The sequence below is a fragment of the Morus notabilis genome, unplaced genomic scaffold (assembly GCF_000414095.1).
Source record: "Morus notabilis unplaced genomic scaffold, ASM41409v2 Scaffold1564, whole genome shotgun sequence".
NCBI classification, from domain to species: domain Eukaryota; kingdom Viridiplantae; phylum Streptophyta; class Magnoliopsida; order Rosales; family Moraceae; genus Morus; species Morus notabilis.
In genome coordinates, this window is record NW_010362183.1 from 218540 (window position 1) to 233467 (window position 14928).

The window sequence follows — 14928 nt, forward strand, 5'->3', positions numbered from 1 at the left end:
CGGCATTCCATTGGAAGGCGTCCTTCTGAAGCTGTTGCGTCAAAGGGCTATGAAATGCGCTCGTCCCCTGCCACAAAACGGCGGTAATAACCGGTGAGTCCCAAAAATCCCAGCAACTCCTTGTTTGACTGTGGAGTGGGCCAATCCAACATAGCCTGGATCTTACTTGGATCCGCTGAGACGCCTTCCTTAGAAACAATATGCCCTAAATATTCCAATTGCTCCTATGCGAAGAGACATTTTTTTTGATTGACATAACCGAGAGTACTCTGTACAAATGCACCAAATGGTCCTCCCAGGATCATCAAAGAAGAGCAGCACAAAGTGTCGTAGGAACGGCTTTAATACCCCATTCATCAAAGACTGAAAGGTAGTCGGCGCATTTGTCAACCCAAAGGGCATAACGAGGAACTCATAGTAGCCCTCGGGTGTGCGAAATGCAGTTTTTGGAACGTCCTTGACACATGCGGATTTGACGATATCCTGATTTCAAGTCCACCTTAGTGAAAATGGTGGCCCCGCACAACTCATCCAACAACTCAATCACTGGTATCATAAATTTATCCGGGACAATGGCTCTGTTTAATGTCCGATAGTCCACACAGAAACGCTAACTCCCATCATTCTTCTTAACAAGCAAAACTGGGCTTGAAAAGGGACTTGTGCTTGGTTGTATAATTCCTGTAGCCAACATTTCCCGCACCAACCTTTCTATTTCTTTTTTTGAAAGTGTGGATATCTACAAGGCCGAACACTAATTGGACCGGTGCCATCCTCAAGAATAATGTGGTGATCTTTCACTCGGTGTGGGGGTAGACCGGCCGGCATATTAAGGACAGTCGCATGTTTTTGCAAAAGGAATCGGAGTTGCTCGTTATTTTCCACTCCCTTGTCGTCACTATCCTCAACGCTCAAATGTCTCATCTCTAAATAAATTCCATTTTCTTCATGTCGAATTATGCACATCATAGCCTTAAGGGAGACCAACGATCTCGTAAGACTAGCATCTCCTTTCAACGTTACTCCTTTCCCATGTACCTTAAACCTCATCACTTAAGACCTCCATTTAACATGCATACTTCCTAAAGTCTCCAACCATTGCATTCCTAGGATTACATCTATTCCTCCCAACTCCAAAGGCAAGAAATTTTCAACTATAGTCAAGCTCTGCATAGTCAACACCACTTCCTTGCATATTCCCTGCCCTTGTACCGACTCTCTTGTGCCAATTTGCACACCAAATCCGGTTGTTGGAGTAATAGGTAATGACAATTCAGGGGCTAATGCGAGAGAAATAAAATTGTGTTGCTCCGGAGTTGATTAGGACAATTACCTCACGGTGGCCAATCTCTCCCTATCTTCATTGTCTTTGGTGTAGTTAACCCCATAACAGAGTTCAATGACAACTCGATCACCTCCGGCCTTAGCATCTCCTCCGCTACCTCTTTTGTTTCCTTCAACTCAAATTCCTCATTTTTCGAGTCATCCTCATCGCTAACTAGCATAATCCGCAACTCCTCCTTACAACGATGCCCAACAGTAAACTTTTCGTCACAACGGAAACAAAATCCCCTATTCCTCTTCTCTTGTAACTCCGAATTGGATAGTTTCTGAAATGGAAAATCCTTCTTCGATTTCTCCATTCCAAAATTGGTTTGGGGCTGATTTGCTGCTGTTCCCAATGGCGGATTTGCTGCTATTCCTACTGACTGTGGCCGCAAAACCCGAGGGGCTCCCATCTCCTTACGCAGCAACATATTTTTCTCCTCAATACGCTGCGCAGTATCCATGATTTCGGAGAGTCCTTAGGCTTAAGCAGGCGCAACTTAGCCCGTATTTCAGCCTTCAAACCATTCACAAAGATGCCTTCTAAGATCTCTTCCGGCACGTCTTGTAAAGGTGCAGTCGATACCTCAAAATTCCTGTGGTATTCCGCCACCGAGCTCGTTTGTCATAGCGCCAAAAACCGCTCACACAAATTCCCCTCTTGAGAAGAATGAAATCGTTGTAGGAGAACCACCTTGAACTCGGCCCAATTGACGAACGGCCTCCGCCAATTTTGCCATTGGAATCACGATAGCGCATCCCCTTCTAGAGCAATACCGGCAGTGATGATTTTCTCCTTCTCCGAAAATCAATTGAGGGAGAAAAATTGCTCCATTCTAAATATCCATCCGTCTGGATCGGTGCCACTGAACAGTGGGTAGTCCAAGTGTTTTCGCCGTACTACCGGCGACAGCTCTTCTCCTTCCCACGGATTCCCATAGTTCCCAGCGTAGTCAAGAGGGTCCTCAGTCTCGTTTCCTACCCATTGTCGTCTACAGTCCTCGTTGAAGTTCACTCCAGGCCCGATTCCTTCATTTCTGCCATTCACCTTTGGCTTGGGTCCGCCATTTATCGCACGTGGTTCCATGTCCCCTTCGAAGATCCCGCCGAGTATAGATTCACCACGACGGCCGTCGCGACGATTCCTGTCACCTTCGTAAGTCCCGCCGAGCTGTAAGCCGCCATTACGGTCGTCGTGATCGGAAACCGTGCGGTTTCCATTCGTGAATCGCTCCCTGGCACGCGCGATCTCTTCCTCGTTTGAAGCCTCCCTGCCGCCCATACCTCAGGGCTTTCCTTGTTCCTCTTTCCCGAAAACCCTAGGTCAGGCCAAATTTCCCAAATTGCGATCGTCCTCCTCTGCTTGCCAAGCCGCGCCACGAGCTAAGCCCTGGCCCAACCCTGCTTCCTCTTCATAACACCGGGCGGCACCTGAACCAGACCCTTCTGCCGGTAGATTCGCTGCCGCTGTCATGGTCAAAAGCCACATTTGTTCTTCCATCAATCGGCGCAGGTAGGGTTGGCAATATGGGTCACGACACGACTCGAAAACAATACGAATTTCGCGGGTTAGGGTTGAGAAAAAGTGGTTTGAGTTAGAATTGGGTCGACCTGAAATTGACACGAAAAACACGGGTCAATTTTGAGTTGGACCCGCTTAACCCGAAACTTGTAAAAAATAAAAAATAGATATTTTTCATTACATATTTTAGATTTTATTATGAACTTGTGATATCATGATAGTTATATTCAAAATCTTATACTATTATTTGCTTAATTTCAATGGATGTTATTGTAATTTAGTGTGTTATGAATTTTAAGTTATTTCTAATATGTAAAAAACTAAATAAAAGTATACAATTTTTGTGTCAATTTCGGATTCACTGGTCAATTTCGTGTCACGGGTTATTTTTATGTCGTGTTGTGTCAACCCGTAAAGTGGTCGTGTCGTGTTTGTGTTCGTGTTGTGGTTTCTAAAAAATTTCGTGGCACGGATCGTGTTCGGGTTGACTGCAAATTTAGAAAGAAACGATTAAAACACGACACGAACACGACATGTGACACGAATTGCCACCCCTAGGCACAAGTCAACCATGATTTGGTTCATTTCAGCCCTAACTTCTTCCATTCCTTTTTCCACCGAAGCTTTTACTTGTTAAAGCTCCTTCTCCACAGATTCAAACCTCTCATCAATTTTCTTCCCAGCCGCCATTCCCAAATCGATGCTCTGATACCAAATTGATAGGTTCTTGGCAGATTCAAGGACGACCGGTAAGAAAAGATTGAGAAAGATGGAAATCAAGAACAACTTTATTGAATATAGCAGAATGAAACACTGATATGCGGATCTTCGAGGGTCCGCTGCCTCCCCTACTTGGATTACTCCAAGATTTTCTCAGAAACAGATAACAAACTTTTTCCTCCTCTGCTCTTCCTCCCTTTTATACATTTCCTTATTCCCTAACTACTAGCAACTAACAATCTTCCTTAGCAAGCTTTACTAACAATCTTCCTTAACAAGCTTGAGAACAATCTTTCCTAACACGCTTCCTAATCCCTTTTATTCTTCCTAATATACACTTGCCTAAGTAAAGGCTTATTAGACAAAAAATGAGATATAGGGTATTATGTGCATTTTCTAACTCTTTTCTTAGGAGGAATGCATTTAAAAGATTGATTACCTAGTTGGTTCGGATTCTTGGACTTGTATAGGTTCAGGAGCAGGTTTGTCCCTCCTAGAATGAACTTGAAGTGGACGAGTAGCAGCAATGGGAGCAGCAGTTTCAATGGCAACTAGACTCGATTAAGCTCTAACTTTGCCTGATCTTATTTCAACAGGTTCGGGGGATGGTTCAAAATCAAGTAAGAATAAATCAGGTCCTTATCTTCCTTATTAATCTCCACCTGAAGACAAGGCCGAGTAAAGTACGATTTTTTTTAGCTGAATACCCGATGAAAGCACATTGTAACGCCCTTGGATCAAGTTTGCTATGGTTATGGGCGTGAATATGCACAAATGACACCCATCCGAAGACTTTAGGTGGTAGTTTATTAGAAAACATATTGCAATCATAAAAAACTGAGATTGTTTGAATTGGACTCTTGTGTTCTAAGATACATGTAGGAGATCTGTTTATTAAATGGGCTGCTGTTAAAACAGCGTCTCCCCAATATGATTTTGGCACATTATTTTGAAACAAAAGTGCACTGGTAATTTCACGTAGATGCCTATTTTTATGTTCTACTATCCCATTTTGTTGTGGGATGTCTATGCAAGAAGATTGGTGGATAATGCCTTCTTTTTGAAGAAAAGGTGATAGATCTTGATTAAAATTATCCCTGGCATTGTCGGATCTAAGACCCTTGATAGAAACTCCAAATTGATTTTTGATCATCCTATAGAATGTTGGAAAAATGGTACTAACTTCAGATTTTTGTTTAGATGGTACACAAAAGTTAGTCGTGTGCAATCATCAATAAAAAAAACCAACCACTTTGCACTTGAGATGTTATAACCCCTGGATGGGCCCCAAATATCGGAATGAATTAGAGTGAGTGAATGGAGTAAATGCTTTTGTATTGCTTGGATCACTCGATGGTGTTTAGAAAACTCACAAACATCACAATGAAAAGTATCAATATCCATATTTTTGAATAATAAAGGTAACATAGTTTAAAGCAATTTAAAAGGTGGATGTCCTAGAGAAAAGTGGTATAGCCAAATGACATCCTTATTGGAAATATTTTTTTGATATGTAGGAGGTTGGAAATTGGTCACCATAGCTAGTTGCTGCTTCTTGGAAGTACAACTCGTCCTTCTCCTTGACAAGTCCAATCATCCTTCCCGTAACCTGATCCTGAATAACATAGTAAGTGGGAAAGAAAGTTACGCAACAATTCAAATCTCTTATAATTTTGTGAGCAGAGATAAGATTTATAGATAATTTGGGAACACGCATCACATTTTTTAAGACCGGAGTTTGGATAAGTTGTTTCTTAGTGATGTTTGAGGTAATTTCAAAGGTCGCAAACATATTGGAAGGGTGAAGAAGAGAGACATAGGATGAGAGGCAAAAAAACTCAGAGTTCTAACCCTAGAAAGCAAACAGCTCTGATACGATCTAGAAATTATTGTATTAGGAAAAATGTATCATGTATTACAATGGAGAAATTGGTAACATAATTCATACACCAAAAAAGAGCTATTCTCGTGGCTACGGTTTCTCTTCCTCTCTCTCTTGTTCATAGAGCCGGCTAGGGTTTCTCTCTTTGGTTTTCTTATTAGGGCTGGAGTCTTGACACTGCCTTTTGCTGGTTGTAGGACTCCCAGCCCTCGCGATGGTGGCTTGGGTCTCGTGGGTGGTTCTTACGGCTGATGAGTGGTATGGTGGCAGTTGTGGTAGACGGATCTGGGAGATGTGATGTGTGGTTTGCTCCCTGTTAGAGATGGAAGCTTTGGGGCTTCGGATGATGCGAGATGCGGGGCATTTCCGATGCGCCTGTGGCATGGGGGTCTCGATCCTGATGGCACAACGCTTCCTTTGGGGATTTCCGTATTTGGTTTTGTGGTCGGCAGTTTCGTGGCGGCTCTTCTCAGATTCGATTGCCTACTCCATGGCGCGATGGCCCGCCTGTTGCCGTTGGGTCCTGCTCGTTGTCTAGGGCTCTTTGTTTTTTGGTTGTTTTTATTGTTTTGTAATAAAGGCGTTGATACTTCCGCCTTGGTGTTGGTTTATGTTGTTTTGTTATTATGTTAGTCTTGTAATAACGGAGGTGGTTTCCTCGCCTTTTGATTTTGTCAATGTGTTCCACCCATTTATTGATAGCATGGGTGATGGTATCTGACTAGATTTAATTCTATGTCGTGTCGCTTGCTGCCCCATTATTTGGGGTTTGGTTCCGGTCGACTGGATTAATCCATCGACTGTAGTAGTTTTGTATAACGAGCCTTTATTGTGCTCAATCTTTATGTGTTGAGCGGGTCTTTCCCTGTTCGGTCTTGGCACTTGTGTTTCCCCCATGTGCTTAATTTATTGGTGGATTCAGTCAAAGTTCAGGATCGAATTCCATTGTGGTTGGTGCTTAATTTTGTTTCAATGAATGAAAATTTTCCTTCAAAAAAGAAAAAAGAGCTATTCTGGCTAAGATTCCAGCCTATTGACCTCTACAAATCAGGGATTATAATCAGGAAAATATTCTAGTAATTACTGATTGATTAGAATCCTACTAAGACTAGACAGTTGTAGTTGTACATGACTGTTAATACATATTAGATTTGACAGATTTCAAGGATAAATTTCGAATTCTCCAACAAGGGGTTTATTTGTGCTTCTACTTCTTCCTTTATTTTCTATCTTTGATAATTTATTGAGTTGGGAGTTTTGAGAACTGGGACAACTTTATGAAGGGATACACATTTTAATGTGATTTCATTCACCGCTAGTACACAGTATTTATTCAGAAAATATTTTGGATAGTCATCTTTCTTTGATGGTTATTAAACAGCTTTGCTGAGAAAAGTAATCATATCACTTAACTTACAGAGGCTTGCAGATGTGACCTTGAGAGAACAACTAGGCGACGTGGATTCGCTCTCGGAAGAATTGATTGACCGTACCATATCCAATTTTCTACAACAAGTGGAAGAAGGCAGTTGGGAATCAGGTGGGTGGCCTCAAACATTTACCGACTACTCCATATCGAAACTTGCAGTCAATGCTTACACCAGGCTAATGGCGAGGATACTATCAAATAGACCAGAAGGCCAGAAGATTTACATAAATTGTTACTGCCCCGGCTGGGTAAAGACGGCAATGACTGGTTATGCCGGGAACATTCCAGCAGAAGAAGGAGCTGATACCGGAGTATGGCTTGCCTTGCTTCCAGACCAAGCAATAACGGGGAAGCTTTTTGCGGAAAGACGTGAAGTGAGCTTCTAATGCGTAGTTATGGCGAAGAGTGCTGACCAATTCTGTTGCTTCCTGTAATGAGGAGGGACCGCGCAGCAGCGTAGAACTTCAGAAGTCCAATTATCTTGAAGGCATCGCAGGAACCGCATAAGGGAGTTAGTTGAGGAACAAGTTGGGAAATAGATAGATAAACTCATTTCTTTGATCTCACGAAAGGATACATATGTCAAGCAGGCAGTTGCAATGAAAACTCTGAAAAAATCATTTTCTTTCGGTCTCGAGTTATGTTGCAGTGCGGCTCAGTTTCTTTGCTCGGACATATGCCTGTAAGTCGTTGTATCCTCTTTTGGTATCTGAAGAGTTTTGTTTTAACACTTTGGATAAAATATCTCTTCAACTTTTATTTCAAATAGCTACGGAGAGAACAATGGATCTTTCCTGGTGCACGGAGTAGGGGAACATTATGTATTGGCGGTTAAAACGGTTGATTTCAATCTTTTTGAATTATGTTTGATATACTAATTTGGTCATATTAAATTCTACTACATGAAAAAGAAAATTCGCCTGCTGAGCACATCAGTAAAAGCAATTTATTATTATTTTTTTTGTTGGTTGTAAATAAGAAATGCAGCAAACTATTTGCAGAAGAAAAAGTTGGGAGCCTATAAAACGACCCACCTAATTCCAATTAATATATTAATACATGCATTTTTTCTATTTATTAAAATGTTGTGTTGTAAGTTGCAGCCTATGTTTTTCAGGAACGTTGTTTTAGCAATCACTTTGAAAACATCATCTGTGCAGGTAATGGAATTTAATACATAACATCCAAAGAAGCTTTTATCACATACTAGGAATGGTAATGTTACAAGGCAACATCTACCAAAGTACAGAAAAAAAAAAAAAAGAAAAAGACTAACAATATTATCCGTCTTTATAAGCAACAAAAGAAAAAAATAATCTATAACCTCAACTTGTATGTCTCACTTTTAGCGTCAAGCCCTTTCTCCCATTTAGTTTTGGTCACATCACAAGCACAAAATCCACAGCCTTTGTCGATTTCAAGAACCTGCTCTATGGCAATCCCAAATATCAATCCGCCAACAAATCCCGGCAGTAGTATGGTAATCCAATAAAGCTCAAACAAAGATGTTGATTCTTCACCGTCTTTGTCAGAATTCAGAGGTGAAGACGTTGCAGGAGTATTGAAGGTTTGCAAAGGATAGCCCCATAGTCACCTTCTTCTCGTCACACTTGATGCCGTCGCACGAGCAAGAATCATCTTCGTCTTTTGATGACCATGAAGCGATCTTGGGGTAAGCCAAAGGATGAGGAGAAGCATTCCGACGTATGACAAAGCTGTCCTTAAATTCCAACAAGGCAGTGCTCTCATCAGTGCGGCAAAGTGGCTGCACATGAGAGAATACAAGCAAGTTATTAGTATTACAACATGAATTAGCAGTGGGGCTGTGAACATATTGGACTTGCAAAAGTGTGTCTTCATTGGATTTGGCTACGCAAAGACGTACTGGTGTATATATGTGATAATTTAAGGGAGGTTTGTGTCAACTACTGTTATATATAAAAGAAAAAAGCTGCATTACTACACCAGAAGCGATCACAATTAATGATATCTTGATTCTTGACTAAGCTGGAGTGGTCTGCTTTTAATGTAGCAGTCGGAGAAATTCAACTCCATTTCAATTATCAAAATATTTTAGTCTTCTAATACAATTAATAATGTGGCTATTTGTAGTTCACACACAAAATGATTACAAAATAAGCACTAAGATAAACGACAAACCAATACCAAAATAAAACTAAATTAAAGAGCAAGAACGCACGACAATAAAATATAAAAAATGACTACTAATAATCAAATCTTCCTGCATCCCTTGGGTTTCATTTTCTCCAAATTAGCACATTCAATTCTAAGTTCAAAGAAATACAACTACGAAAGGGGTTGTTGCAACTTTTCCCAATAAAATTTGTTCAGTAGTGGTTACATGTACGAACATTTTTTCATCTAAGAATTACAAAGCTTGACAATAAGAGTTATGTCCATGTATACATACACAGTTGGTTATGTATATCCTAGATTCCTAATGGAATCAGCAAAATGGCAAAAACAAAATCTTTATTTATTTATTTCTCTAAGACAAACATTCAAACCTCGAAGTGATATTTTGTTTAATATAATAAAAATTAGATGGGCAAAAATAGGAAACGAAATGTTATACATAATAACTAGAAAGATGCTAAATTTACATGTATAATAGATCAGGACGTTGTAATATTATTAGGCAACATTGACGAAAGGAAAAAAACTAAATACAATCTCTTTATTAGCAGCAAAATAGCAAAAACACAAAATTATGGCAGTAAATCTCAAGTTGCACGTCTCAGCTTCTAGCCTTTTCTCCCTTTAGCTTTGGTCAAAACCACAAAATCCACAACCTTGAAAAACCATTCACGCTTGTCCATTAAAAGAGCGTGCTCTATGGCCACTCCAAATATCAATCCGCCAACAAATCCCGGTAGAATTGTAATCCAATTAGACTTGAACCAAGACTTTGAATCTTCATCATCATCTTCATCAGAACCTGAATCTGAAGGCGGCAGCGCTTTAGGAGTATTGAGACTTTCCAATGGATAACCCCATAATCCTGCATTTCCCTTGTACGAGCTACTGTCAAACGTAGAGAATTGACTCCCTTGCGGTATTGGTCCCCTGAGATGGTTGAAAGATACATTGAATGATGCAAGGAATGTGAGCTGCACCAGTTGCTGAGGGATTTTCCCAGAGAGCTTGTTTACGGAAAGATCCAACGATTCGAGTTGGGTTAAGCTGGAGATTGACGAAGGGATACTGCCAGTAAGCATGTTGTTGGAAAGGCTAAGGACTTGGAGTCGTTGTAGTTCCCCCATACACTCTGGGATGTCACCATGGAATCTGTTGCTCGAAAGATCAATCACTGTGAAAACTTCTTGGACCCTTTCATATTGCATATCCTTGCCTTTGTTTTTAATGGTAACAGAGCAAGGATAAATAAACTCAAAGTCCCATAGTACTCCTGAATATTCGATCGTTATCCTTATGGTAGTAGCCAAATAAGATGAATTGCTAGCGCCAAGAGCCTTCATGGCAATCCATTTCTTGAAGTATTCAGATGGCAGAAAACTTGAAAAATTATTGTAGGACAGATCAATAATGTGTAAACTGGAGAAGTCGTAATCAGAATCAAAATTTCTTGTGATTGCACCATGGAACCTATTAGATCGTGCAAAGCCAAATAGAAAAAACAGAAAAGAAAACACGGGATTAATTTCTTCCAAAACAAGAGAGTTTCTGAAAATGAATTTTTATCATCTTCATTTTTTTATTTTCATTTTTTCATATCCATCTTTCTAACCCCGAACCGAGCTTACTTGAACGAGCAGCCTCTCCCATCGATCTTCTTCTTTCCGTCGAGCTCCCTCAGATATGTCCCCCTCTTTCTTTGTTTGCCTTTCTTTTTCTTCCACACTCTCTTTCAGCTATCTCTCTCTCTCCCTCACTCTCTCACGTTCTCCTCCTCTCTCTCTCTCGGTGCATGTATCTACCATGATTCAAATGCTGATGTGAGTGAAACAATTATTTTAATAATCTCATTTAACTCAAGCCACCCTAAACAAGATTCCTAATTCCGTCCCTGTACCCGGCCCCCTGTGGGCCCTACCCCTGTGAGTGACAGGACCAGCCCCCGTTAAGATGGGAAAGATTTTCCTAATATATAATTAAAAAATTGGAGTAAATTATTATTTTTTTTCCGATAAATGAAAAGATTTATTGGAGCTATTCCACAAGCATTCCCGCTACTGAAAAAAAATTTCCTTTTATTGAGTGCAAATTTACTAAAAGTTGCATGCAAACTGTACATGCGTTGGGAGTGTCACTTTCCTCCGTTGTAACAAGTAAATGAGTTATAGCTAATTTCCACCTAGACTTTTAAGGGATGTTTAGTTCGTTGATTTAAATTTTTAATTTGAGTTGAGATGTAATTTTATATGAGAGAGTTTTACTGTAATAAAAAAGTTAGATGTGACTATTTTTAAAAAATTTTTACTATAACAAAACTCAAATTTTAAACTCGAATCGGTAAAATTAATGGGGCTTAAGTCTACTAGAGGACTTATATCTTAACTTGGACTCTCAAGGAGGCAAATTAATGGTAAGTAGCTATCAGCCTACATATCACCATGCTCGACCCACCGTGAGACGACTCAAAAAGGTAATAGTTGACTCCTAACCAGAAGCTAGCCATGAACCCTCCAAATACGGCGATAATTTCCAGATTTCAAATTGTTTGTAAACATAGTATTTTAGAAAAATGTTATTAGACACCAGTAGTATTGAATAATACTCAGTAATAAAAGTGGGTCTAGCAGCATAAGATCCACAAGTATGACCTACGTTTTATTAATAGTGGTGTTTAATTAACACCGGAGGTATTTTAAAGCATTTTTCCTCAGTTTAGCTCTTTAGGTAATCCATATAAAAAATCTCACAAGTTAATCAGCAGGCCATGAAATGACAGAACCTTCTTTTTTTTTTTTTTTTTTTTTTTTTTTTTTGAGAACTTATTTCAGACCCTTCTAATTAAGAATTGAGAACGGTTTAAAATTTACCATGAGATTTAGTCAACATTCTCACACCTGTAATAACGTTTTCTAAATTTTTGTCTAACTAATTGTGCCAAAATTTTTTGTCTAATAACAAAAATACTATTGCTCACATTAAAAGTTGCCGAATTATAATTTGAAGTGGTGTTGAGTAAGACCACCAATAACCAAACATAAAACACCAACAGGAGACTCAACAAAGTGAAGGATTGATAAATAAATAAGAAAAAAGAGAAACTTATATCCCGACATTGAAAATATGTACAAAACTTGAATCATACATCTTTCTCATGCTTATGTTACATGACATTCTGGATAAAATATTTATGAACAATAATTGAAAATAAGCATGATTATAAGAATGATCATGGAAAGTAAATTCTTACAAAAACATTAATCTTCAAAAAATGCTCATTTTCATTAACTTACTAATATAGTCATTGTCAAACAACTTCTAATTCATATTAAAAAAATACTGAATAATTGACATTTTTATTATTATGGTGTAGCTAATATCTTGGTTTGAAGCGATAACATAAATCTCAATTTCATTATTTTAGAAATTAATAATTCTAATTATAATAACATAATGAACCATGAGGAATAAAAAACAAAAAACAAAAAAAATCAAAAACATAACAATCACACAAACGTAATGAACTAAAATCCAACAAAATTATTAAAGTGGCCGGACATGATCAGAAACCAAACAAGTCAGTATGATAAGATGAAGCAGTGGGATTGTAGGAAGAAAGCGGGTGTGTGACTTCATTTGTTTTGGTTACTGAAAGTACAAAGGAGATTGTTGCATTTGTATAAGCTTAAATTACGCGTTTATATATAAAAAGAAAATAAAACATAAAAAAAGAAAAGTAAAATATAAAAATATTGCATTATTGCTTGACAGGAAGCGACAACAAACTAATCTTTGAAACTTTGACTAAAAGAGGTTTCAAAGAAATTAGTTTAGAACATGATTTGAGCAGGGTCTAGAAATACATTCAAAAGCAGGTTGTTTCCAGTCTTCAAAGAAATTCAAAGAGAGATAAGACTATCGATCCTTGTATTATTGTCATTTATAATAAATCATTTTGCAGTCCAACCGTGGTGAAGATAAGATTTAATATGCACCATTCCAACAGCTTTTACTAATTGAACTAGTTACGTACCTTCAAAAAAAAAAGATAAATTTTATTTTTACCCTCTAACTTTTGTCTCTTTGTCCCTTCACTTCCGAACTTGAACTTTAGTTTAAGAAATATTCTAATTAACTTTTTCGTTTATTGGCTCTAAAAATTAAAGAAATATTTTTCTTTTTAAAAATGAAAAGAACACAAACTTTGCCAAGAATTCTCAAGACTCCAAATGGATGATAGGATGATTTTGCGGGTTTTGATATGCACTTTGAGAGGAAGTTTTTTTTTTTTTTTTTTTTTGTCTTTTCTTTTCTGTTTTTTATTTTTGAAAAAAAAAATAGTTCATTTATTTCATTTTTAATTTTTTTGAAATCATGTTTTGTTATTCTTTATTTTTATTTCTGAATGCATTTAATAATTTTTATTGATTTAATTATAATTTAATCTCATTAACTAATTATATTGGCATGTCTCATCGACAAAACTGTTTAGATTATAAACGGAAGTAGATAGATACACACACAACGAGAATACCAAACATAAGGATTGTAGACCTTTTCGATGTAAATTTTAATGTAATTATTGATCTTAGATTTTGAATCTAATGATCGAAAAATTTATGCAACAGGGCCGATTAACGGTTAAAGTCGGACAGCAGCAAGGGAGACAAATGACGCATTGTTAGCGAAACTTCTGTAAGTACAATAGTTTTTCTTTGGCTATTTTACGAACAAGCTTACTTTTCTATGTTGCACAAACATTGTGCATATGTTAGACTTTTGAATGTTAGATACAATGTTATGCATGTATCTACAAGACTTAAGTAGCCGCAGAACTTTATTCTGCGAAAAGTATGTATCGATGTTAAGTCGATGTCAAATTAAGAGGAAAAGTTAAGTGTTAATGAAAAGTTAATCTCATGATAAATTGCTCAAAAATGAACAAATTCATAAGACTTAACCAAAGTTACCGTTTCAATGAGAAAATTGATAAACGGTAAGAGACCAAACGTCCTGTTTGTATCAGCCTTCGAAGAAAATGTTATTATAAGACTATGAAAGAAATGAAACCGTGACTGAGCTGGATTGGTTAGCTACCCCACTCCTCACTGGTTATGTGCGCTATGGTACAACATGACAGGGCCCATGTAATGACTGAGAAAATTCCAGACTTTAAATAATACAATTTATTTATTTAAGCCAAGAATTTTCCTAGAAAATATTATGTGACTGAAGGATTTATGGAATCAATAGATGTATTCCTAAATTATGTAGCAGATTTCATGTTAAGTTCATGTTTTCGATCAAGTAAATTCGATCGATAAATTCTTGCCGTACTTTAAGGCGGAATAATTTTCAGTACAAGTATAGTTTGAGAATCTTAATTTCAAGAATCTCCAAACACAGCATGATGTTAGCAGCGTAAAAAAAAAAACGCACTGACATTTTTTAAAAAAGAGAAAATCCTTAATTGCCAGACAGCTAGGTTAAAGTCAGAAGATAAATACCCATAGTAGAAGGGTATAATGTGAACTCGGGAGTTGACACCGTCAGAAACAACGTCATTTCTGAAAATTAACGCAGGATAGTTAAATTTAGAATTTGTTCAGTCTAGAATTAATTTCAAGACTGTAAACAGTTCAAGATATTACGCGAATAAGAATTTAATGTGATATCCAAAGCAGTCAAGGATTTAACATTTAACTGTAAATAAACAGTAGAAAAAGGAACCGTCGGAAATGGAAACGAATTCCTGTCAGCTAAGTTACTCTCTTATAGTCAGTATAATTTTTATCAGTTTCTAAGGGAAACTTAAGAAAGTGGACAAGAGTACAATGGGGTAGGTGAGATTTTTTTCTCTCCCTTCCTCCACTTGGCCGGCCATGCATGAAAAAA

At 37.9% G+C, this 14928-nt stretch overlaps 2 protein-coding genes across 2 annotated transcripts in view; one reads left to right on the forward strand and one right to left on the reverse strand.

The window, feature by feature from the left end:
• The window catches only part of LOC21394861 ((+)-neomenthol dehydrogenase), a 17556-nt gene extending 9776 nt beyond the window's left edge, over window positions 1–7780 (forward strand). The window contains exon 4 of the mRNA XM_024167634.1: window positions 6870–7780. Coding sequence (XP_024023402.1) covers window positions 6870–7265 — 396 coding nt within the window. The 3' untranslated portion in view covers window positions 7266–7780. The remainder of the gene's footprint in view (window positions 1–6869) is intronic.
• A 1672-nt stretch (window positions 7781–9452) lies between these two features.
• On the reverse strand, window positions 9453–10795 carry LOC21394864 (receptor-like protein 9DC1). The gene is made up of 2 exons (XM_024167638.1): window positions 10665–10795; window positions 9453–10506 (listed from the first exon to the last, which is right to left on the reverse strand). Exon 2 carries the CDS (start codon window positions 10377–10379, stop codon window positions 9645–9647), a length of 735 nt encoding a protein of 244 aa, XP_024023406.1. The 5' UTR covers window positions 10380–10506; window positions 10665–10795; the 3' UTR covers window positions 9453–9644.
• Window positions 10796–14928: the final 4133 nt, after the last annotated feature.

Excerpts from the sequence above, each read along its gene's own strand:
- LOC21394864 (XM_024167638.1), bottom strand. The coding sequence starts at position 10,379 with ATGAAGGCTCTTGGCGCTAGCAATTCATCTTATTTGGCTACTACCATA.